Consider the following 22,906-nt stretch of genomic DNA (forward strand, 5'->3'; position numbering starts at 1 on the left):
TTAACTATGCAGTAAATGGTACCCAAAATTCCCACTTACTATTTACAATAGGGAATGATCTTATTCTATTTTTCCTTTGTCTCCTGACTCACATATAACAATTGTACCCATTATCCCCACCACTGTTTTAGTCTTGGATCTATTAAATTCTCATTGTTTTTCTATAGCCTTGATACTTGAAGGACAGGTTGGCAAGCTTGAACTGTGCTTCCTTGAGTTTTAAAAAATGCTGTTTCACTGCAGCTTTCCTTTGTATATCACGTCTAGAGAAGTCAGATGCAAATCTAATTTTTTAATTAGTAATATGAGATTTTTTTCCCCACCAAGGGTCCAGAAAAAAATTTACCTTCAAAATCTAAAGCAGTTTTTCTAGTCTCTAAACTCTAACAGTCTATGTCTCAGAGTTCATTTTTTTGGATCTATCTGCCAAGGTGGGTCCTTTTAATTTGTAGATTTCAGTTTTCCTCTTATTTCTTAAAAGTTTCCTTGGACTATGGTTTAATATTTAGTTCTGTTTCACTGATTTCTCCTGCAGTCAATCCAGTTATAAATACATTGGGGCTTCCTTTGTCTATATTGTATTTTAAGCACTTTCTCTCTGAAGCTTTTCACTTCTTCCATCTCATTTTCATTCTTTTGGTTGTTTTCCTTTCTTTTATCAGTGCCCCTTACATCAACATTACTTTCATCAATGTCCCTATTAGTATGCCCATAAATTTCAGAATATTTGGTGTTGTGTTACATGTACAGTTTCTCTTGTTTTGTGTTTGCTTTTTTGGGGAAGAACCATAATCAGTGGAAATGTACTGATTCACACTTTGTGCATTCCTCTTGCAGTAGCTTTGTATGGCATTTATTTCTGTTGATGAGTATTTTAGGGACAGACTTCTTAGTTTCAGAGTGTCTACTGCTGCACATTATTAAGAGAAGCTCCTGTAGTGGTGGTAGGGGTGGCAGTGGTTAAGTGAAGACTGAGCTGGTGTTCCTTGTTTTTCTTTCATTTCTCCAGGACCCTTCATTTTCTCCTTACTTCTTTCCTCTTACTGTCACTGCTCCAAAGAGCAGTATCCTTTTCTCCTCTCCCGCCAGCAGTGTTTCTCTGATGCTGCTATTTCTGTCCCTCTCACTTTCACACACCCTCCCTACAGTTCAGTTCACAGTTCAGTTCAGTAGCTCAGTCGTGTCCAACTCTTTGCGACCCCATGAATCGCAGCACGCCAAGCCTCCTTGTCCATCACCAACTCCTGGAGCTCACTCAAACTCATGTTCATCGAGTCCATGATGCCATCCAGCCATCTCATCCTCTGTCGTCCCCTTCTCCTCCTGCCCCCAATCCCTCCCAGCATCAGAGTCTTTTCCAATGAGTCGACTCTTCGCATGAGGTGGCCAAAGTACTGGAGTTTCAGCTTTAGCATCATTCCTTCCAAAGAACACCCAGGGCTGATCTCCTTTAGAATGGACTGGTTGGATCTCCTTGCAGTCCAAGGGACTCTGAAGAGTCTTCTCTAACACCACAGTTCAAAAGCATCAGTTCTTCGGTGCTCAGCTTTCTTCACAGTTAGTGTTATTAATTACCAAGCTTCAAGTCTCTGGCCATAGTCTGCTTGTTGTGTGGGGGACATTTTCTTTCTGTGAGTGGTTTTCTGCTTCATTTTAACCTCTGATCTCTCTTCTTTCACTGTCTCTTAAAGAGCAGAGACTTTGCAACAAAGGTCTGTATAGTCAAAGCTATGGTTTTTCCAGTAGTCATGTATGGAAGTGAGAGTTGGATTGTAAAGAAAGCTGAATGCCAAAGAATTGATGCTTTTGAACTGTGGTGTTGGAGAAGACTCTTGAGAGTCCCTTGGACTGCAAGGAGATCAAACCAGTCCATCTTAAAGGAGATTAGTCCTGGGTGTTCATTGGAAGGACTGATGTTGAAGCTGAAACTCCAATACTTTGGCCACATGATGAGAAGAGCTGACTCATTTGAGAAGACCCTGATGGTGGGAGAGACTGAAGACAGGAGAAGGGGATGACAGAGGATGAGATGGTTGACTCAATGGACACGAGTTTGAGCAAGCTCCAGGAGTTGGTGATGGACAGGGAAGCCTGGCATGCTGCAGTCCATGGGGCCACAAAGAGTTAGACACGACTGAGCGACTGAACTGAACTGATAATGTTTGGCATGTCTATATATACATGGTTTTAATTTTATATTGGGGCTTCCCAGATGGCGCTAATGGTAAAGAATCTACTTGCCAATGCAGCAAACACAAAAGATGGACATGACAGAGAGACTGAACTGAACTAAGCCTCTCCTTGCCACACTCTCCAGATTCAGAGGTTTACAGCAGTAACAAGAGCTGCTGTAACTTGCTGTTTCTTTACTTACAGCTAACTTAAAGTTTATGGTATCGTCCACCCTGTAGTAACGTTGGATGTGTCACCTATGTATGGTTTAAATGTATGTGGCTTTTGGGGAATATGTGTGGAGATTAACATTTGGATAGCTTCCATTATCCTCCAGATCCAAAAGCTCATCTCATTTAATCTTAAAGATAGCAATGATGCCCCCAGTTTTACAAATGCGTAAAATGAGTCTTAGTGAACCTAAATAATTTCTTTAGAGGCACACTGTTAAGTATTATGAGAACCAAGATTCCAACCAAAGTTTGACTCCAAAGTTCATTCAAACTCTCTACCATACAATCAACCTATATTCTTAAACAAGAGAAGTCCCTTTTTAGCTCTCTCCCTAAGAAATACAATCTATTCAGTTGTAATTTTAAAAGAAATAATTTGGGAAATTTTACACTGCTAGGCTATAATGAGACTTACAAACCAGAGCCAAGCATGCTTCTCCATAAAAACCATGGAAGTTAAAAAGCAGAGTCAAAAAGAGTAAAACAAATTTTAGCACACATCTACACTCACAAAACTTTTCTCCTCTTAAGTCTAATAAATCTAAGCATTTATTCTTTTCGATGGATATTCTGGGAGCTTTACACCTAAGCATTAAATTCCACCAATATGTGGTCAAGTACTACATCTTTCTGGTTCAGGCCTCTGTCTCAAACTCTAAACCCAAACATTCAACTGCCAATTAAACAACTCCTAGTAGAGCGACTTAGCAGCAGCAGCAGCCGAACAATTAATAGCTACCAGAATCACAAAAAGCCACAGGACACACGGAGTTCCTGGAAGAAACAGAATACAAATCTGTTATTCCATCTGTATCATGACAAGTGGTGTACTGACAGTATTTAGCAGGTCACTCAAGACAGAAATCTGGAATCATCCAAGATGTCTCCTCTTTATATGTGCCTTACAACTATGACTGGACACACAATGAGTACTATTTATCTTCTAAGTCACCCTCAAATTCACCCCTTACTCATCAGGTTTTGGGATGTGGCACTACTGGTATCTAGGCCAGGGGATGCTGCTAAAGAGAACAGCTACCCCCAACCCAAGCTACAGCAATGAATTATCTGGCCCAAAATTTCAATAATGCTGAGACTGAGAAACTCTGGCCTAGCAGTACTTTTTAAAACCTAAAAACACATGTATCTTTTATAGATCAATTCTAGAAATACACTTTATAGAAACTCTTACAAAAATGCCTACAGATATACTACAAAGGCATTTATCTCATTTTATAATAGAAAACAAATAAAATCAAACAAAATGACCTATAATTTCTACCAACAGATGATTGAATATATAAATGATGCTTGGCCCAATAGGTATTAAAAATATTCATTAAATACATCAAAATATGAGTGGATAGTAATCCATAGTGAAATAATATTCAGAAGACATGGAATAATGTCTAAAATTATAATGAAAAATTAAATCATAATATTACATGCATATATATTTGTGCATGTGCATATACAGTTATAAATAGTATAATCCTATTTTATAAAAGTATACATTGGTACATGTACTGAAAATAAGTGGAGAAAAATACCCTACGCTATTATTAACAGGTATCTTGGGGAGGTGGGACTATAAGGAACTTTCTCCTTCTACATTATAAATGTCTATAATGTTTGGCGTCAGATATGCAGATGACACCACTCTTATGGCAGAACACTTGGAAGAACTAAAGAGCCTCTTGATGAAAGTGAAAGAGGAGAGTGAAAAAGCTGGCTTAGAACTCAACAGTCAAATAACGAAGATCATGGCATCCAGTCTGATCACTTCATGGCAAACAAATGAAACAATGGAAACAGTAACAGACTTTATTTTTGGGGACTCCAAAAAAAAAAAAAATCACTGCAGATGGTGATAGCAGCCATGAAATTAAAAGATGTTTGCTCCTTGGAAGAAAAGCTATGACCGATCTCGACAGCATTTATAAAGCAGAGGCAATACTTTGCCAACAAAGGTCTGTATAGTCAAAGCTATGGTTTTTCCAATAGTCATGTATGGATGTGAGAGTTGGACTATAAAGAGAGCTGAACGCCGAAGAATTGATGCTTTTGAACTGTGGTGTTGGAGAAGACTCTTGAGAGTCCCTTGGACTACAAGGAGATCAAACCAGTCAATCTTGAAGATATCAGTCTTGAATATTCATCGGAAGGACTGATGCTTAAGCTGAAACTCCAACACTTTGGCTACAAAGAACTGACTCACTGGAAAAGACCCTGATGCTGGGAAAGATTGAAGACAGGAGGAGAAGGGGACGACAGAGGATGAGATGGATGGCATTATCGACTTGACAGATATGAGTTTGAGCAAGCTCTGGAAGTTTGTGATGGACAGGGAAGCCTGGTGTGCTGCAGTTCATGGGGTCGCAAAGAGTCGGACACAAGTGAGCGGCTGAAATGAACTGATAATGTTTGGCATTTCTATATATACCTGGTTTTAGTTTTATATCGGGGCTTCCCAGATGGTGCTAGTGGTAATGAATACACTTGCCAATGCAGCAAATGCAAAGATGTGGGTTCAATCCCTGGGTTGGGAAGATCTCCTGGAGTAGGAATCCCACTTCAGTATTCTTGCCTGGGAATTCCATGGCCAGAGGAGCCTGGCGGGCTACAGTCCATGGGGCTGCAGAGCTGGACACAATTGAGCATGCAGTTTTATATTCAGTGTGATTAATCTTTTTAAATTAAAAAAATTATTTATTTATATTTATCTTTGGCTGTGCTGGGTCTTTGTTGCTGTTTATGGGCTTTCTCTAGTTGCAGCAAGCAGTGGCTAGCTACCCTAGTTGTGGTGTTCAGGCTTCTCATTGCAGTGGCTTTTCTTATTGCAGAGGATGGGCTCTAGGGCACTTAGGCTCAGTAGTTGCAACACGCAAGCTCTACAGTTTGAGTTCAGCAGTTGTGACATATGGGCATAGTCGCCCCATATCATGTGGAATCTTCCCGGACCAGGGATTGAACCTATGTCCCCCACATTGACAGAAGGATTCTTAACCACTGGACCACTAGGGAAGTCCTGGTGTGGTTAATCTTATGTATCAACTTGACTGGGCCAAAAGGTACCCAGATATTTGGTCAAATGTTCTGGGTGTTTCTTGACAGTGTTTTAGTTTTATTTATTTATATTTCATATTTGAGTACAGTCTGTTAGCAATGTTGTGATAGTTTCAGGTGTACAACAAAGTGAATCAGTTATATATACACATCTATCTATTCTTTTATAAATTCCTTTCCCATTTAGGTTATTACAGAATATTGAGTAGATTTCCCTGTGCTATACAGTAGGTCCTTGCTGGTTGTCTATCTTAAATATAGCAGTGTGTACATGTCAATGTGAGGATGTTTTGGGGTGAGACTGACATTTAAATCCATAGACTTGGGGAAAGGAGACTGACCTCCATAATGTGGGTAGGCAGCCTCATCCAGTCAGTTGAAGGCCTGACTAGAACAAAAGGCTCACGCTCCCTCAAATAAGAAGGACTTCTATCTGACAGCCACCAAGCTGGAATATTAAGTTCTTCTTTTTGGTGATCTTTGAACAGGGATACTGGCTCTTCCTGGTTTTAACAGTGGCCGGTTGGCCTATGGATTTGAATTGGGACATCTCTGCAGATCTAGACTTGCCAACTTCCCTAATTACATGAACTGATTCCTTATAATCTCTTTTATTCTCAGGAGAATCCTTATATATTCAGCAAAAAAAAAAAAAAAAAAAAAAAGATCACATATTTTGGAAGAAACTGCTAGATGCCTATCCTATATTTATTCTCTCTCTCTTTCTTATAGCAGAACACCAATTTATCCAGGGCAGTAGTATGCTCAATAGAAAGACCATTTCTAGTCTTCTTGGGCAACTAGGTTTGGTCATGTGATTGAATCTGGGTGATAGGATACAGCAGAGTTTACTGGTGGTATAGCTCTTTGACCCTCCCCTCTTACCTTTTCTGCTTCCTATGTCTTGAGCTCTTAGATCAAGTCACAAATGAAAAGCTGAACAGCAGAAGGGACTTCCATTCCCGATTACAGTGGAGCTGCCACATAGCTCCGAACTCGAGATATCTATACTTCTTTTAGCTAAAGCCTCTGTTTTAGAGAAATGGACCCTTTTGTGTTTAAAGTCACTGTTATTCTGGCTTTTAAAAATTATAAGCAGTAGAACCTCATGCTGATAGGGAATTGCATAGATATATACTTAAAATGTCACTTCAGTTTGTAGTTAATGGAATAGAAAGACCTAGATACATAGCCAGGGGCCAGAGACAAATTTTTCAAAGGGTTAATGGATTAACAGGCTATTAACAAAGGTATTATGTTTCATTTATAACAACACTTATCAAGAGTCAATTTAAACTAAATGTAAAGACTAGTACTTATCATGACTACTTGCCTGGAAGAAAACAACCAGGTAATTATAACTCTTAGGTAAATCATGATAAAAGGCAGGTCTTTACTAGACCCAAAAGAAAAAATGTGGGTCTTCCTTGACAAGAAAACAATTGCAAGGTGCATTTTCCACTACGAACACTTCATTAAGCAAGCCTGAGTGGCTCTCTTATGTGTGGGTAGAGGAATTCTGGCAATAAACATTTTATGTATTAAAAAGCTACACTTATACCAGAAGGCAGAGGGAACAATTATAAGATTCCTAAAGGACTATTTTCAAGAACTATTTCAACCCGTATGGTATGATATGCACAGAGAGAAAGTCTTGGCATGTTTCCTCCAGCTTAGCTATGTCCTTACAGGTTCACCCACTTAGGGTCCAAAGCATGCCTATAATTCATGACTCTAGAAACTTCCAGGGAAAATTTGACCACACAGAACTTAAAGAGGAAGGAGGTCACAGAGTAAGGGAAAACAGGAATGGCAGAGTGCTGCTATTCAGTGGAAGAAGAGATAAGCAAGGATGAGAGACATAAGAAAAGCAGAAGACACAAGGAAAAGTGAAGGAGATAATGAGAGACAAGGCTAGAAAACAAAGAGGTGGAAGATTAAGAAAAATACGTTGTCATTTAGTACAGCTTGTTGTAAAGCTACTATCCAGTACTATACACTCTGAATATACTTTGCATAGAATTAATGCTGTAAATGATGGCTAGGGTCCCAGATCAACCCCACAGAGGCCCACTTAAACCATTATGTGGCTAACATATTGATGAACTACTTCTACCAAACTGTCCTTTGTAACAGAAGAAGAAGGGGTTTCTCTCTGGTTCCAGTGTGCTCACCTTTTGAATTCTTGCAGTGTGTGAATTGTATTTTTTAGCAGCGCCCAGGTGCTAACAGCAGTGGCACCTTCCCATGGTCAGCTTCAGCCAGAACCACAACTCTTCAGATAGTTTCACAGTGGAATATCACCTGCCAGGCACCTCCCCTTGAACTACTTCTCCTACACCCCTACAAGCAGCCTGTGGTGAGTTCCAAAGGAAGCTTTCCCCCAGCACTGGTAATTTCCAGCAGTCTCAGAGGGGCAGCACCTGAGACCGCTGCCACACTCTCTGGGTCAGAATCTCAGCACTGAGAGGTAACAGCCTTTTCCTTGGGTGCTCTATCTCAGTCCTAGGGATGGTGGCTGCTGTCTGCATCTGCTATTCCTGATGGTTCATAGAGAATAAACCACAAATTTGGGAGAGGGGTTATTTTTGGACTGAAGAAAAGGGAATGGGAGATGTCACAGAGGAGATTTTGATTACATCTTTAATGTTTAGTAAGCTAAGCAAGGGAGAATACTGATTGTTGGGTATGTAATCTAGACTTTTGTCCATATATGAGATAATTCACATTAAAATCAATATTAAAGTTAACAAACTTTCTCAAAACATGAGTGACAGAGTAAAAACATTATGTATGACACTAATTATGTTTAATTGGTAAATAGAATGAAAGGTAGTAAATTAAGAAGTAGATAACAAAATGCTGCCTTCCATTCTAATACCTGAACACTCGCTCATTTACTAGACAGGAACCATGTTCTAGAGGAATACTGTAGGACAAAGGTACCTAAATAGTCACTGTCCTAATCATCATTTAGCTTGGCTACAAATGTTACAACTCCAAAATTTCATTAGTTGTGAGCAATCATTAAAAATTCTACCTTATGAAAGAAATACCTATACCTCAAAACACATTGGGGAATCCCACCTGAAAGTAATAATTACATTAAAAATACTAACTTGATTTAGGCAAAAGCTACTGTTAATATTTATGACTCACTGAGTTTAAATCCATTTCATAGAGGTAAGAAACTCTGGAGAATATAATTATACCTTAAATACTATTCACTTCTTTCAAGAAACAAGGCCATAGGGGTGTTAAAGAATATATTTCTTTAAATATAAGACATTCCTTATGTCTTAATTAGTATAACTGTAAAGTTGAATAGTTCAGTTCAGTTGCTCAGTTGTGTCTGACTCTTTGCAGCCCCATGGACTGCAGCACGCCAGGCCTCCCGGTCCATCGCCAACTCCGAGTTCAGTTGAATAAATGGTTTGTGTGTGTTAGTTGCTCAGTCGTGTCCGAATCTTTTCAACACTATGGACTGTAGCCCACCAGGCTCCTCTGTCCATGGGATTCTCCAGGCAAGAATACTGGAGTGGGTTGCCATTCTCTCTTCCAGGAGATCTTCCCAACATAGGGATTGAACCAGGGATCTCCCGCATTGTAGGCAGATTCTTTACCATCTGAGCCACCAGGGGGTACTTAACATTAAAATGCGTTAGTTGTTAAAATGCAAACTTTCCTGACAATCTATCCTAGGTGAATCAGGTAGAAATGAGATACACCTGAGGGGCCTGCCTATTAGCAATTCTATAGAATAAGAAAATAATGTACTTGTGTCTAAAATATTAACTGAAAGTTGATCATCTGCAGTAAGTAGTAAAATACAATGCAAGATTGCATTTATCTACGTATATCAAGGCTCAGAAGTAATTTTGACTCTGTTCCTTGTACTTCACCTAAAGTTATTTTTGCAGCTCCTTCTATGACATGTGATTTAGAATTTTATGTTTTAGCACAGTTCATCCAGTTCTTTGTCCTGTATCATGTTTCCCAAGGACTATCTGCATCGATGTTCAGAATGATGGTTCTCTAAGTAGCCGCCAAAGAGGGAAGAGTAATATTAGAGTTTTCCATTCACACAGTTAAAATTATACTTTTGCAAATAAAAGTTTAACTCTCAATAGATGGCTATTTGGAAAAGCCATCTATTCAGATGGAATCTATATTTCTTAAAGAGTCCAGATATCTGAGGTCCTATTTAATGCATTGGAGAAGGAATAGGCAACCCACTCCAGTGTTCTTGCCTGGAGAATCCCAGGGACGCCAGAGCCTGGTGGGCTGACGTCTATGGGGTTGCACAGAGTCAGACACGACTGAAGCGACTTAGCAGCAGCAGCAGCAGCAGCAGCAGCAGCAGCAGCAGCAGCAGCAGCAGCAGCAGCAGCAGCAGCAGGGTACAGAAATACCACTAACATTATAATTTCCAAAGGCTGGCCTTGCCTCCAATAGTCAGTCAAGAGAGTTTATTTGACTATATAAGTGTAACGAATATAAAATTACTTAGATATAGCTAAATGTAACAAGCACTTAGAACAAATATTAATGATTGTACAGTTTATTCTGATGTATGGTAATCTGGCAAAAATTAGAAAGCAATACAGAATACAGAATAAAGCAATACAGAATTTTATATGCCTATATCAATATTTCTACCAATTTCCCTTAGTTCTCTGGCACAAGCAATTTCTACTTTTCACCGCTTTGAATTTCACCTGTCCCCTAAATCAGGGATATAAAAAGTATCTGCATTATGCTTTTCATCCTATTAATCCACTCTTCTGTCAGTGATTCAACATCTTTTTTTAAGCACAATCTCCCTTTACCAAGGCAAACTCAAAAAAGTAGAATTGTAGGTTATATACAGTGGCTATAAAAATGTTTTTCCCTGCTTTACTTTTTAACTGAGCTTTTAGGAATATATTGTGGCAAAAAAAGAAGAAACTGTATCTACACCTTTTGTCAGTGTTGAAGTTCTTCTTGATAACATGCACAGTTTAAATTTCATCAGACTCATGAAAAGATAAAGGTTTGGGTCAGATTCCCCAACAACCAGGGACTCAAGAACTGCCTACCCTCCACATCTCTTCTGCCAGTAATCTTCATCTTAGGCTTCCTGTGAACACATGCTGCATTTCCCTCTCTGCTTTTGATCCCCCTACTCTTCTCACCCAGCGACTGTACTTCTCAGAGGATTTCATGATCACCACAGCATATCCAGCTTTTCCTTGTTCTCTACAGAGACGAATCAGCCCTAGGGTTTCAGACATCAAAGATCTTAGCAAAACAGAAATTAGAGGGTGTGATGTGAGGATAAAAGACCCAGGAAATACAATTTGGAAGAGATTTGTGACCCCACGGATTGTAGCCCACCAGGCTCTTCTGTCCAAGGGATTCTCCAGGCAAGAATACTGGAGAGGGCTGCCATGTCCTTCTCCAGGGGATCTTCCTGACCCAGGGACTGAACTTGCATCTCCTGCATCACAGGCAGAGTCTTTACTGTTTGAGCCACTAGGGAAGATATAATTTGGGAGAACGAACAGTACAAAAAGTCTTTTTAAAGGCAAAATAGTAAAGGAAGAAAGAAGAGAAGATGGTGATGACAGATGGAAGAAAGAAAAACAGACTAATCACTCTGAACATCTATATAAAGTAACTTGCACAACAGGCAATATCACATTTGAGCTGTACACAAACAAGGCAGATCAATAACTGATATCAGTTTTTAAACTAATGGCACAACGCAAAGGGAAAGAAAAGTCCTGAATGCCTCCACTGGGTAGTGCCAACTCCTGCCCTCCCTACAAGTCACCCACTATTCATTCATTATCTTTGTGCTGCTTCAGTAGGTCACTGAAAAATAGTCTAAAGCAGGCTTAATCTGGAATGGAGCTCTCAGAAGACTTTTGCCAGGGTTCTAAAAACCTGAACAAATAGAATTCCAGTGACACCCAAGGCTGCTTTCCAGGCTGAACGAGTGGGAGATAACGCAATTCTCCAACAGTTTTTCAGAGTCAGGCTGCCGGGCGCCAGCGTGAGGAATCCTGCCGGTGGCAAAGGTCATGAGGAAGGAGGCCTGACATTACGCAAAGCAGGATCAAGCATCAGGGGTCCCCCTGGACATTCTTGAGCATCTACCCCCAAAACCAGAGCCTGTATACCTTACTGCATTATGCTTTCACCTACACTGCTGACATTATGGGGGGCTGTCCCCCACCACCTCTCTCTGAAGAGGAGTTAACTTAGAGCTCCAATTAATAAATCTCCTGGGTGTGACAAGAGTGTTTCAGTCCACAAGCTCCTCTGATGGCTCTCTAGCCTACCTGACAGGTTTGTCTGGCCACATGTGATTGTTCACAGCCTCCCAACCTTGAGAGGCACGAGATGCTCTAAACTTTCTAAAACAGATTCTTTTGAGAAGTTAGAAAATTATTAGTATAGTATTAGCGAGTTAGTTAGAAATTATACCGGTGGAGGGTTTTCATTGTTGAGCCAATATTTGCTGCTAAGTCTCCATATCCCTTGCCCCTTATACACACGAATATAACTAGCATATAGGAGAAATAAGTATTAACCTTGATATTAATCACATTAGACCTTAGGCTAAGTAAATTCTTTTCTTGATTATAGCCCACTGCACCTTTACCCTGTAGAAATGCAACTTTATCTGGTGCCTGAGGAGGGTGGTGCCTAACTTAAGAAAAATCACCTTTGGAGAAAATAAGTTTTCTGGTTGACTAATCATCATCAGTTCAGTTCAGTCGCTCAGTCGTGTCCAGCTCTTTGCGACCCCATGAATCGCAGCACTCCAGGCCTCCCTGTCCATCACCAACTCCCGGAGTTCACTCAGACTCATGTTCATCGAGTCAGTGATGCCATCCAGCCATCTCATCCTCTGTCGTCCCCTTCTCCTCCTGCCCCCAATCCCTCCCAGCATCAGAGTCTTTTCCAATGAGTCAACTCTTCGCATGAGGTGGCCAAAGTATTGGAGTTTCAGCTTTAGCATCATTCCTTCCAAAGAAATCCCAGGGTTAATCTCCTTCAGAATAGACTGGTTGGATCTCCTTGCAGTCCAAGGGACTCTTAAGAGTCTTCTCCAACACCACAGTTCAAAAGCATCAATTCTTCGGTGCTCAGCCTTCTTACAGTCCAACTCTCACATCCATACATGACCACAGGAAAAACCATAGCCTTGACTAGACGGACCTTAGCCGGCAAAGTAATGTATCTGCTTTTGAATATGCTATCTAGGTTGGTCATAACTTTTCTTCCAAGGAGTAAGCATCAGAAAGGGTCATAAAATGTTAGCAGGCCTCTTGGCCAGAAGATGATGTAAATCACCTGAGAACTTTGTATATTGGAAGGAATGCAGAAAGAAAGCGTGGTTTCAATAAGGGTCAGGACTGCTGACCCCATGTGACTTTGTATTTTCCATTTATCTCTATGTATAACTAAAAGTATAAAAGCGGCCCTGGAAAATAAAGAAACAGGACCAGTTCCTGGAAAGACTGGTTTCCCCCGTGTGGTCTTTTCTCGTTCTCTTTTCTGGCTGAATTCCCATCTGGAGCGCGGAGGCTCGCCAAACCTACTAATTTTGCCTGGGCTTCTAAGATCTGAAGGGAGGGGCACTTTGTGTCTCCACTCCTTCGGGAGACCGGGAAGATGCCTGTGGCCTACGTAGGTGGTACAAACCCCTTGTCTCAGGGTTTTATTGGTTCTCCACGTAAACAAAGTTATTAAGCCTCTTTTCTCCACTAATTTTCCTACTACACTATTCTTTTCTAATCTCTTTCCCTATCTTTAATTAAACAATTTTCCTCTAGACGCTGACTCCATCCCTGCTTCGAATTCCCTGGATCCACCGGGGCTGGACCCCGGCATCAGGCGTCTCTAGTCTGTATAGTTCTGCTTTACTGGAGGTAGAAACTGATCAAGAAAGATTACCTTCTAACAGCTTGGACTCTATTAATTTCCCATGATACCCTGTGATTCATGAAGGATTATTACTCATCAAGGTTGCTGCTGCTGCTGCTAAGTCACTTCAGTCGTGTCTGTGCGACCCTAGAGACGGCAGCCCACCAGGCTCCCTGTCCCTGGGATTCTCCAGGCAAGAACACTGGAGTGGGTTGCCATTTCCTTCTCCAATGCATGAAAGTGAAAAGTGAAAGGGAAGTCACTCAGTTGTGTCTGACTCAGCGACCCCATGACCTGCAGCCTACCAAGCTCCTCTGTCCATGGGATTTTCCAGGCAAGAGTACTGGAGTGGGGTGCCACTGCCTTCTCTGCTTATCAAGGTTATTAACCATTAAATAAAAAAGACCTAAGAGATGTTACAGCTGTGCCAAATTAATAAACATCATATAATTTGGGTACCTGCAGAAAAAGCCCTAATTTTTCTACCTTTTTATTGGGATATTTTCTCTTCAATGTATCATAAAGGCTGATTAATTTCTGAAGTATTTGAAACTGCAAATGGTTTAGGATAATAAGGCATGTAGGTCTTATAAGTACAGAAAAAGAGGGGAGGGTGGGGTAAGGGAAGCTGTGGCTTATAATTAATAACTGCTTCTGGAAACTACACAGTCATATAAACATTTGGTCAATTAAAATAACTTTATTTAGTGAATAGAAATTAGTAATATATATTCCCTAGTGCATGCTGCACACATCACTGCTACCAGAATTGCTTTAAAACTATTCTTAACTCATCAAAAATCTCTATGATGTTCTAAATGCCTTCCCCAAAATACTACTAAATGCTTTGGCCACTTTCTTGCTATTATTCCTGACAAACATTTATAGGATATACATATATATATAGCTGACTCACCTTGCTGTGTAGTAGAAACTAACACGACATGCTAAAGCAGTTATACTCCAATAAAAATTAAAAAATAATCAGAATTTAATTGGGATGCCAGGTTCATAGCAACTTACATCTTTCTTTTTCCAGATAATCTGAAGATTAGCATTCACATGATTTTTTTCTTTAAACTTTTTATATTGTGGTAGCTGATTAACAATAAATGATTTTTAAATTAGAAAAATTTTTCACCTGTGATGAGGTAAAGACCGGTGAAAACAAACCTAACAATTTGAATACCCAGTCTTACTAACCTTCATGTGAGTTTCTACAAGTAAGGTATATTGCTTTCTGAGATCCACACAGATATAGTTAACACCTAGTGCTTGTGCCACCATTGTTCTAAGCATGTTATAATGCTAATAATTCTCAAAACAAGCCTATAAAGAGGCTACAAAGAGCTTAGTTGAAACATGGGGAGTGAGGGAGTTTACTCAGCCATTACTCAGCAATGATCAATTTTTATCTAAAAGGCCCACATGCAGTCAGAAAAACATCTAAACAGTCAATAAAACAAAAATAAGCTTCCTATAATTAATACTTCTTTTCATATGGAATAATATTGGCTTCTAAGCTATGGTGGACAAAACTTCTGTTCCCCTTCCAATTTATGTACTCCAAATTGGTTCAAATTTTACCTATTAGAAAGAAAGAGTAAAAATAAATTAACAGCTTTCTTTATAGCTAACTTATTGGCTTCAATACCCAGATAAAGTAGACTGAATTAGGTCACAAAAGTCACTGGAATCCTATCACCATGGTATGTAGGAACTTACTGGGCTTTTTCAAAACTTTTATCAGCAGCCAGAAAATTTCCAGAAAGGTTTAAAAAGTAAAATAAGAGAAAGGTCAGAAGCTGCAAAATTTATAAATTTTTCCATTTGAAAAGGCTGAAGAAACCATACTGGGACTGAACTCTCCTTAGACAGTGTGAAAACTTATATAATAATACACTGAGACCTGAAAAACCAATTAGAAGGGAGTTACATGGGATTTTGTGAGAAGTAGTAAATCATGGACAAAAAGCACTATTGCATTTTCATCGTAACTAATATTAAGCCTTGGGATACAATCCACATACTGGATTGTATCTTGCAGAAAGCTATCTAGAAAATGCAAAAATGGAGTCAAAATAGGTGTTGCTGTTATGCCAAACAAAACAAAAATTAGCTATAACTAGTCTACTGGTGGTCTGATTTAGGAAAGATGATTTGAGAGGACTAAGACCACTTTTCCTTTAAGGTTAATTTTTGTAGGTCCTTACTGTTGCTTGATTTATGACACTAGCATTCTAATGATCTTCTCTACCTGTCCAATCCAGCCTTTGTGTTGTCCCTAGTCACTTAAGTAACAGACAGCCTTCAGGCGTTTGGTTCCCTGACGCTCAGCAGGGTAAAGTCCAAATTCCCTAGCACTGCATACCCGCCCTCCTCCTTTTCTAGCTACTCTCCTAAGTGTAGCACTCACAAGGCAGGGGCTTCCTTCACAATCTCTTGTCTCTGATCAAACACCTCTATCTCTGTGGTGGTCAAACTCCAAAGCTTAGCTCTGTGTTTTGACCCCTGCAGGTACACCCCTAGTTTCTTCAAAATGCCATGCAGTTTCATGCTTCTGTATCATTGTATATGCCTTTCTGTTTTATCACTTTCCAGCTGGGTGACCTTGGGCAAGTTCATTAACTTCGCTGAACCCTGCTTCTTCATATAAAGAACATTAGCACTCATTTGCTATCACTATGAAATAATGAATGCGAAAAGTCGCTTTGTAGACAGTTAAGCACTATGCAAGCATTAACAATCTTATCATAAATCAAAAGAGCACACAGTATTCTTGGTAACTATACTTTAGTTGACCTAAAAGGGTAAGATTCATCTCTTGGTTTCCAGCCCCCTCTCCAAGAATGCCCTGCATTTTATCCCACTTTCTGACTCCAATAAGTCCTTGTCCTTCTGTCTTCGAAAGAAAAATCTATCATGATGTCTAGGTCATCTGAAGAAAAAGACTTAGTGGGAAGCTCCTCAAAGGTAAGGACTGTCCTTTCCTCCACCTTTCCTACTGCCTTCACAAGAGTACTCTGTGATGCACAAATACTGGCAAAAAGGAAAAAGATGAATGAATGAGTGAATGCAAGCATATCTTGTCCTTTGTGAGCTTATAATCAAAAGAAGTGAGTGACATGGTGGGGCCTAGATGAATCTGGCTTTATCAAAGTGGTAACAAATGCCTTCAATGTCATCTTAAAGGGAAGTAAGAAACTGAATTTCCTGCTATGCTTGTTTTATTCGGTGATTTGATACGTGTTGTAATTGCTGTCTTAGTGACTCATGCTTAACATGTGAATGTTTTAACATTATTAGAATCACATATACAATTCAATACCTGTTTTTAAAAAATTTTCTGCACTAGGCCCAATGAAAACATGAAGATAAAGATGATGGATTTTCCCGTTAGATGCTAAACATACAGAAAGGAAGCTAAGTCATCAATACATGTAATTAATACAAGGCAGAATGTTATAAGGTGTATGGAAGACCTAAGGCTAGTGACAATAAAGGAAGACATCTGAGCTAGGGCACTGGGCCCATAAAAATCACAGCTATATATTACAAATTACTGGGCGCCAATAGCTTATGTACCATCGAATATTTATTTTACATATAAAACATGTTACATGCAATGGCAGATATTTCTGACAGCCTTCCTCCTTAATCTAATTACAAACCTAACTGCATTGTTATCTACGAATAAGGACTTACATGTGTGCCAAACACAGCTCCCAGGCCCTTAAGCATATTACCTCATTTAATTTCCGTAACAACCCTACACATAGATACAATTATCCCTGTTTTACAGATGAGAAAACCAAGGCCCGGGCCTTGAAACTTTTCAACGTTAAGAGGCAAAAATGAAAATATGTAAGCAAGGACCTGAGAGAGAAATATGAGCATTCCACATAGTGTGAGCGGACCCACTTGTCATAACTGCTTCGAGAAGTGCTTTTCCACCTCTCCTGAACGCACCGGTGAGAACAACCTCTATCCCTTCCCTTCCCGCCAGGGATTAATTTTCTTCCCCCAAATCCATAACGGAACCGTTATTCAGATTCTCTCAAACATTTCCAGTCCAGAAGCCAAACCGGTATTTAAATCATAAGCAGTGCAGGGTAAACGAGACCGAATCAGATCCCTGGATGGACAAAGCTCAGGTAGGAATCACGAAATTAAACCTTTTGGGTTGGCCATCCATTCCTGGATCACCTCCAGGGGGTGGCTGCAGCACCCGGCTTACCCAGGAGGCGCTACCTCGGCAGTATCCTCTCCTCCTGACCCCAGGCGACTGGGCTTTTGCCATCTGCTCGCTTTACCCTTCACCTGCCGGAGCTTGCCTGCACGGTCTCCATCCTGTTCGGACCAATCGCCAGGCCTCACGCGCCTCGCTCTCCCCGCAGTTAAGTTCCAAACCCACCCGGGTGCGTGTCGGCCCCTGCAGAGGCAGCCCGTCCCGCTCCCTCCCCCGGCCGGCTACTCACGGTTCCAGTACACCGGGTAGCATTCTCCTTGGGTCACATCCACCTCGTAGAGGCCGCCCCGCACACACACCCGCTCGATGTTCACCAGCTCCTCCATCTCGCGCCCGTGCCCCGCAATGCGCCGGCAGAAGCCGCAGACGCGGTCCTCGTCTTCGTCCTCCACGGAGCTGGAGGCCGGACCCACGGGGGAGGCCGGGCCGCACACATGGTCGCCGTCCGGGTCTTGGGCCCGAGCTCGGGCCCCCGTGGCCTGCAGCAGTGTTCGGAAGGCGAGCTCGATGCGCAGCGAGTCGTAGCCGATGAAGGGCTTCCAGGTCTTCTTATCCTCCTTGTAGAACCAGCGCACCTCCTCCGGGCCCAGCTCCGTCACCACCTCGTATCTGTGCCGGGCGGCCGCGCCGCCGGGCCGGGTGCGCTTCCTCTCCCCGGGGCCTCCTCCAGCCGCCCCGCCGCCCCCCGAGTTCGACGGGACCAGCGGCGGCTGCTGAGGCGGGTGCAGCGACGAGGAGCTGCCGCCGCCTCCACTCTCGCCCTCGCTGTAGTAGCGCAGCGAGGAGCCCGACTCGGCCGAGCTGAAGTCATAGTTATCGTCACTGAGGCAGGGGTCCAGCGCCAGGTGATGGTTGTGGTCCTCCGCTCCCGGCGCCAAGTGCAGCCCCGGCTCCCCGCGCAGCAGGGCCAGGGGCACCTCGTCATCGCCAGGGTCCCCAGCCGGCAGGTGGTCGAAGCGGCAGACGCTGCCCCCGAACGACGGTTCCGTGTTCGAGCCCAGCTCCCAGGCGGCGCCGTCGCCGCCCCGGCCGCCGTTACGCTCGGAGCTCCGCGAAGACCCGTGGCCCGGGTAATTCATGCTGTGGAGACGCCGCCGGCCGCCCGGCTCGGCGCTGAGCCGTGGTCCCCAGCGCTTCCGCCACACATTCAACGTCGCTGCCCTTTCCACCTGGAGTTTTTAATCTTTCAAATCCCGAAGGGGGCTGCGGCGGTAGCGGCAGCGGCAGCGGCGGCTCCGCCCCCCCTGAGGCCCCCAGCCGCCGCAGCCGCGTGCCGCCGCCCGCCCCATTGTCACGCAGCCCGACGTAGGCGGTGCTTGCCCCTGGGCCCCGCCCCGCCGGCCGCGCGCGCCGTCCCGGAAACCGCTTCTCAACCCCGGTAGCGCGGGCGTGGCCCCCGTTGCTTCTCCCGCCGCGACATCCCGATCAGCTCAGGATTTTTCAATTCTCCTCGCCTCCGCTCCCATTTCCCTGCGGCGCTGCTGCGTCGGCCCCCGCCCTACTGAGGGTCAGAGCCCAGGTGTGGAGAAGCTTTACCGGATTCATCCTTGCAATCTGGGTCACGAGCCAAGGCTTAAGCTACCCTTTGAGAGGGCCCCGGAAAATTGGATTCTCCTGACACTGCTTCTGTGACCTTAGGCCTGCCTGCAGCCCTGGGTGGACCTTATCAGCCACCTGGCTCCAGTCCTTTCAGAATTGGCCCACCCGAGGACACTCCACTCCTTGCCCACTGATTCCTAATGTGGCGTCTCCACTCCCACTCAAACCCAGGTCTAGATCTGCGTTCATATGCCGTCTGGTATTGTTTGTCTTTCAATACTTATTTCCTGTTTTCTCAACGTCGTGAGGCCCCTGTTGGAGACCGAGTCTGTATGTCTCAATCTCTCCCACAGTGGATGCACAGTCAATGTTGATTATAATAACGTCAAGTCCAGCCGGTTATGATAGATTACTAAATCGAAAACCAGAAAATCAGGTTCTAGAATTAGTTTTGATAACTAGCCACGGCTAGTTACTTAACCTCCATCTTTCTGGTTTCCTCATCTGTAAAATTAATTATTGAACTAGGTGATCTCTTGAAAAAAGTCTCATAGCAATGTGATTCTGTAACCTTCAAGTTTTCTTCCTGTTCTCTATGCATCCCTGGTTCTGTGGCTCCTTTTCTGGAACAGGCTGAATGCTGAAGCTCCCCTATGTGATTCTTTGACACTAAAGAAAAAAAAAATGACACTAAAAAAAAAAAAAAAGCTTATAAATCCAATTACCCTATGTTGAGAATCCAGAGAAAAACAATCTCTAACATCAGTATTCTCAAGATCAGACAATATTCAGCTTTTTGTTTTAAGATTTTTTGATGTCCGCCATTGATGGAATTAGTTACTCATTACTCCTATTTTATGTTTTGGTTTTTTGGCATGTGGGATCTTAGTTCCCTGACCAGGAATTGAACCTGCACCCCGTGCATTGGAAGGTGAAGTCCTAACCACTGGATTGCCAGGGAAGTCCCAATATTCAGTTTCTTCCCCCCTCCCCCCACCCCCATCTGTGGTGGAATCAGACTGATAGAGAATTTTTCCTTGCTGTCAAGATCTAACCTGTCATTATTTAAAGGACATTTTAATTATTTAAAAGATAATTTAAATTCTCTTTTAAAATGGCATTGTTTCCCATGGGCAGATACAAAGTACTATTGGGGTTCATGGCTTGGTAAGTAGAACTTAGGTACGGTATCTGCTCCAATTTGTGCCCTTGGCTGGATAATCTTGCACAATGAAAAACCAGCTGGACATTGCAGCCCTGACTCAGAGCATGTAAGATCAGAGCACTTGTTTCTGTTTATGTTGCTTTCTGAGTACCCTTGTGTGTCAGTTTCTTCCCCAGTCCTTTCTATGGACAATTTTCAGAATCTGAAATAAGGTCCTACCTTTGATCTATTTGTTATCCATTATAGCATTAATTCTACAGTGTTTTGATGTCACCCATGCAGCAGAATCTAAATGTGCTAGATTCTAATTCAAAGAGAATGGGAGAGACTCAGTTCCTTCAAGGATCTTTATGCCCAGTGGGGGATACATACAAGTAAACATATATGGTATAGTACAGGGTGCAAAGTACTGTGTGTGTGTGTGTGTGTGTGTGTGTGTGCGCGCGCTAAGTTGCTTCAGTTGTGTCTGACTTTTTGCCACCCAATGGACTGCAGCCCGCAAAACTCCTCTGTCCAAGGGATTCTCCAGGCAAGAGTACTGGAGTGGGTTGCCATGCCCTCCTCCAGGGGATCTTCCTGATCCAGGGATTGAATCCAAGTCTGTTACATCTCCTGCACTGGCAGGTGGGTTCTTTACTGCTAGTGCCACCTGGGAAGCCTGTGCAAAGTACTATAAGTTCAGTTCAGTCACTCAGTTGTGTCCGACTCTTTGTGACCCATTGGACTGAAGCACGCCAGGCCTCCCTGTCCATCACCAACTTCCAGAGCTTACTCAAACTCATGTCGATTGAGTCAGTGATGGCATCCAACCATCTCATCCTCTGTTGTCCCATTCTCCTCCCGCCTTCAGTCTTTCCCAGCATTAGGATCTTTTCCAGTGAGTCACTTCTTCACATCAGGTGGCCAAAGTATTGGAGTTTCAGCTTCAACATCAGTCCTTCCAATGAATATTCAGGACTGATTTCCTTCAGGATGGACTGGTTTGATCTCCTTGTAATCCAAGGGACTCTAAACAGTCTCTTCCAATACCACAGTTCAAAGGATCAATTCTTTGCACAGCTTTCTTTACAGTCCAACCCTCACATCCATACAGGACTACTGGAAAAACCATAGTTTTGACTAGATGGACCTTTGTTGGCAAAGTAATGTCTCTGCTTTTTAATATGCTTCCTAGGTTGGTCGTAACTTTTCTTCCAAGGAGCAAGTGTCTTTTAATTTAATGGCTGCAGTCACCATCTGCAGTGATTTTGGAGCCCAGAAAAATAAAGTCACTCACTGTTTCCATTGTTTTCCCATCTATTTGCCATGAAGTGATGGGACTAGGTGCTTTGATCTTAGTTTTCTGGATGTTGAGTTTTTTAAAAAATGTAAATGTATTTATTTTAATTGGAGGTTAATTACTTTACAATATTGTATTGGTTTTGCCATACATCAACATGAATCCACCGCAGGTATACACATGTTCCCCATCCTGAACCCCCCTCCCTCCTCCCTCCCTGTACCATCCCTCTGGGTTATCTCAGTGCACCAGCCCCAAGCATCCAGTATCATGCATTGAACCTGGACTGGCAATTCATTTCATATATGATATTATACATGTTTCAGTGCCATTCTCCCAAATCATCCCACCCTCTCCCTCTCCCACAGAGTTCAAAAGACTACTCTATACATCTGTGTCTCTTTTGCTGTCTCGCATACAGGGTTATCGTTACCATCTTTCTAAATTCCATATATATGTGTTAGTATACTGTATTGGTGTTTTTCTTTCTGGCTTACTTCACTCTGTATAATAGGCTCCAGTTTCATCCACCTCATTAGAACTGATTTGGATGTTGAGTTTTAAGCCAACTTTTTCACTTTCCTCTTCACTTTCATCAAGAGGCTCTTTAGTTCCTCTTCACTTTCTGCTATAAGAGTGGTATCATCTGCATATCTGAGGTTATTGATATTTCTCCCGGCAATCTTGATTCCAGCTTGTACTTTATCCAGTCCAGCATTTCTCATGATGTACTCTGCATATAAGTTAAATAAGCAAGGTGACAATATACACTCCTTTTCCTATATAGAACCAGTCTGTTGTTCCATGTCTAGGTCTAACTGCTGCTTCCTGACCTGCATACAGATTTCTCAGGAGGCAGGTCAGGTGATCTGGTATATCCATCTCTTTCAGAATTTTCCACAGTTTTTTATGATCCACACAAAGCCTTTGGCATAGTCAATAAAGCAGAAATAGACATTTTTCTGGAACTCTCTTGCTTTTTTGATGATCCAGTGGGTGTTGGCAATTTGATCTGTGGTTCCTCTGCCTTTTCTAAATCCAGCTTGAACATCTGGATGTTCATGGTTCACGTACTATTGAAGCCTGGCTTGGAGAATTTTGAGAATTACTTTGCTAGCGTGTGAGATGAGTGCAATTGTGCAGTAGTTTGAGCATTCTTTGGTATTGCTTTTTTAGGGATTGGATGAAAACTGACTTTTTCCAGTACTGTGGTCATTGCTGAGTTTTCCAAAGTTTCTGGTATATTGAGTGGAGCACTTTCACAATGTCATCTTTTAGGATTTGAA

At 42.3% G+C, this 22,906-nt stretch overlaps 1 protein-coding gene across 7 annotated transcripts in view; it reads right to left on the reverse strand.

Annotated features, from left to right (window-relative positions):
- DDHD1 (DDHD domain containing 1) overlaps positions 1 to 18,982 on the reverse strand; it is a 69,586-nt gene extending 50,604 nt beyond the window's left edge. For 4 of the 7 annotated variants that reach the window (XR_011258253.1, XR_011258254.1, XM_069596663.1 and 1 more), the window contains exon 1: positions 17,867 to 18,982. Coding sequence is in view for 4 of the 7 variants with exons in the window: in XM_069596663.1 (XP_069452764.1) it covers positions 17,867 to 18,716 (850 nt within the window). In the remaining 3 variants the exon portion in view is untranslated. The remainder of the gene's footprint in view (positions 1 to 17,866) is intronic. The other 3 variants (XR_011258252.1, XM_069596661.1, XM_069596660.1) reach the window with 1 other exon arrangement.
- Between the last annotated feature and the right edge of the window lie 3,924 nt (positions 18,983 to 22,906).

The sequence above is a fragment of the Ovis canadensis genome, chromosome 7, assembly GCF_042477335.2.
Source record: "Ovis canadensis isolate MfBH-ARS-UI-01 breed Bighorn chromosome 7, ARS-UI_OviCan_v2, whole genome shotgun sequence".
Classification (NCBI taxonomy): domain Eukaryota; kingdom Metazoa; phylum Chordata; class Mammalia; order Artiodactyla; family Bovidae; genus Ovis; species Ovis canadensis.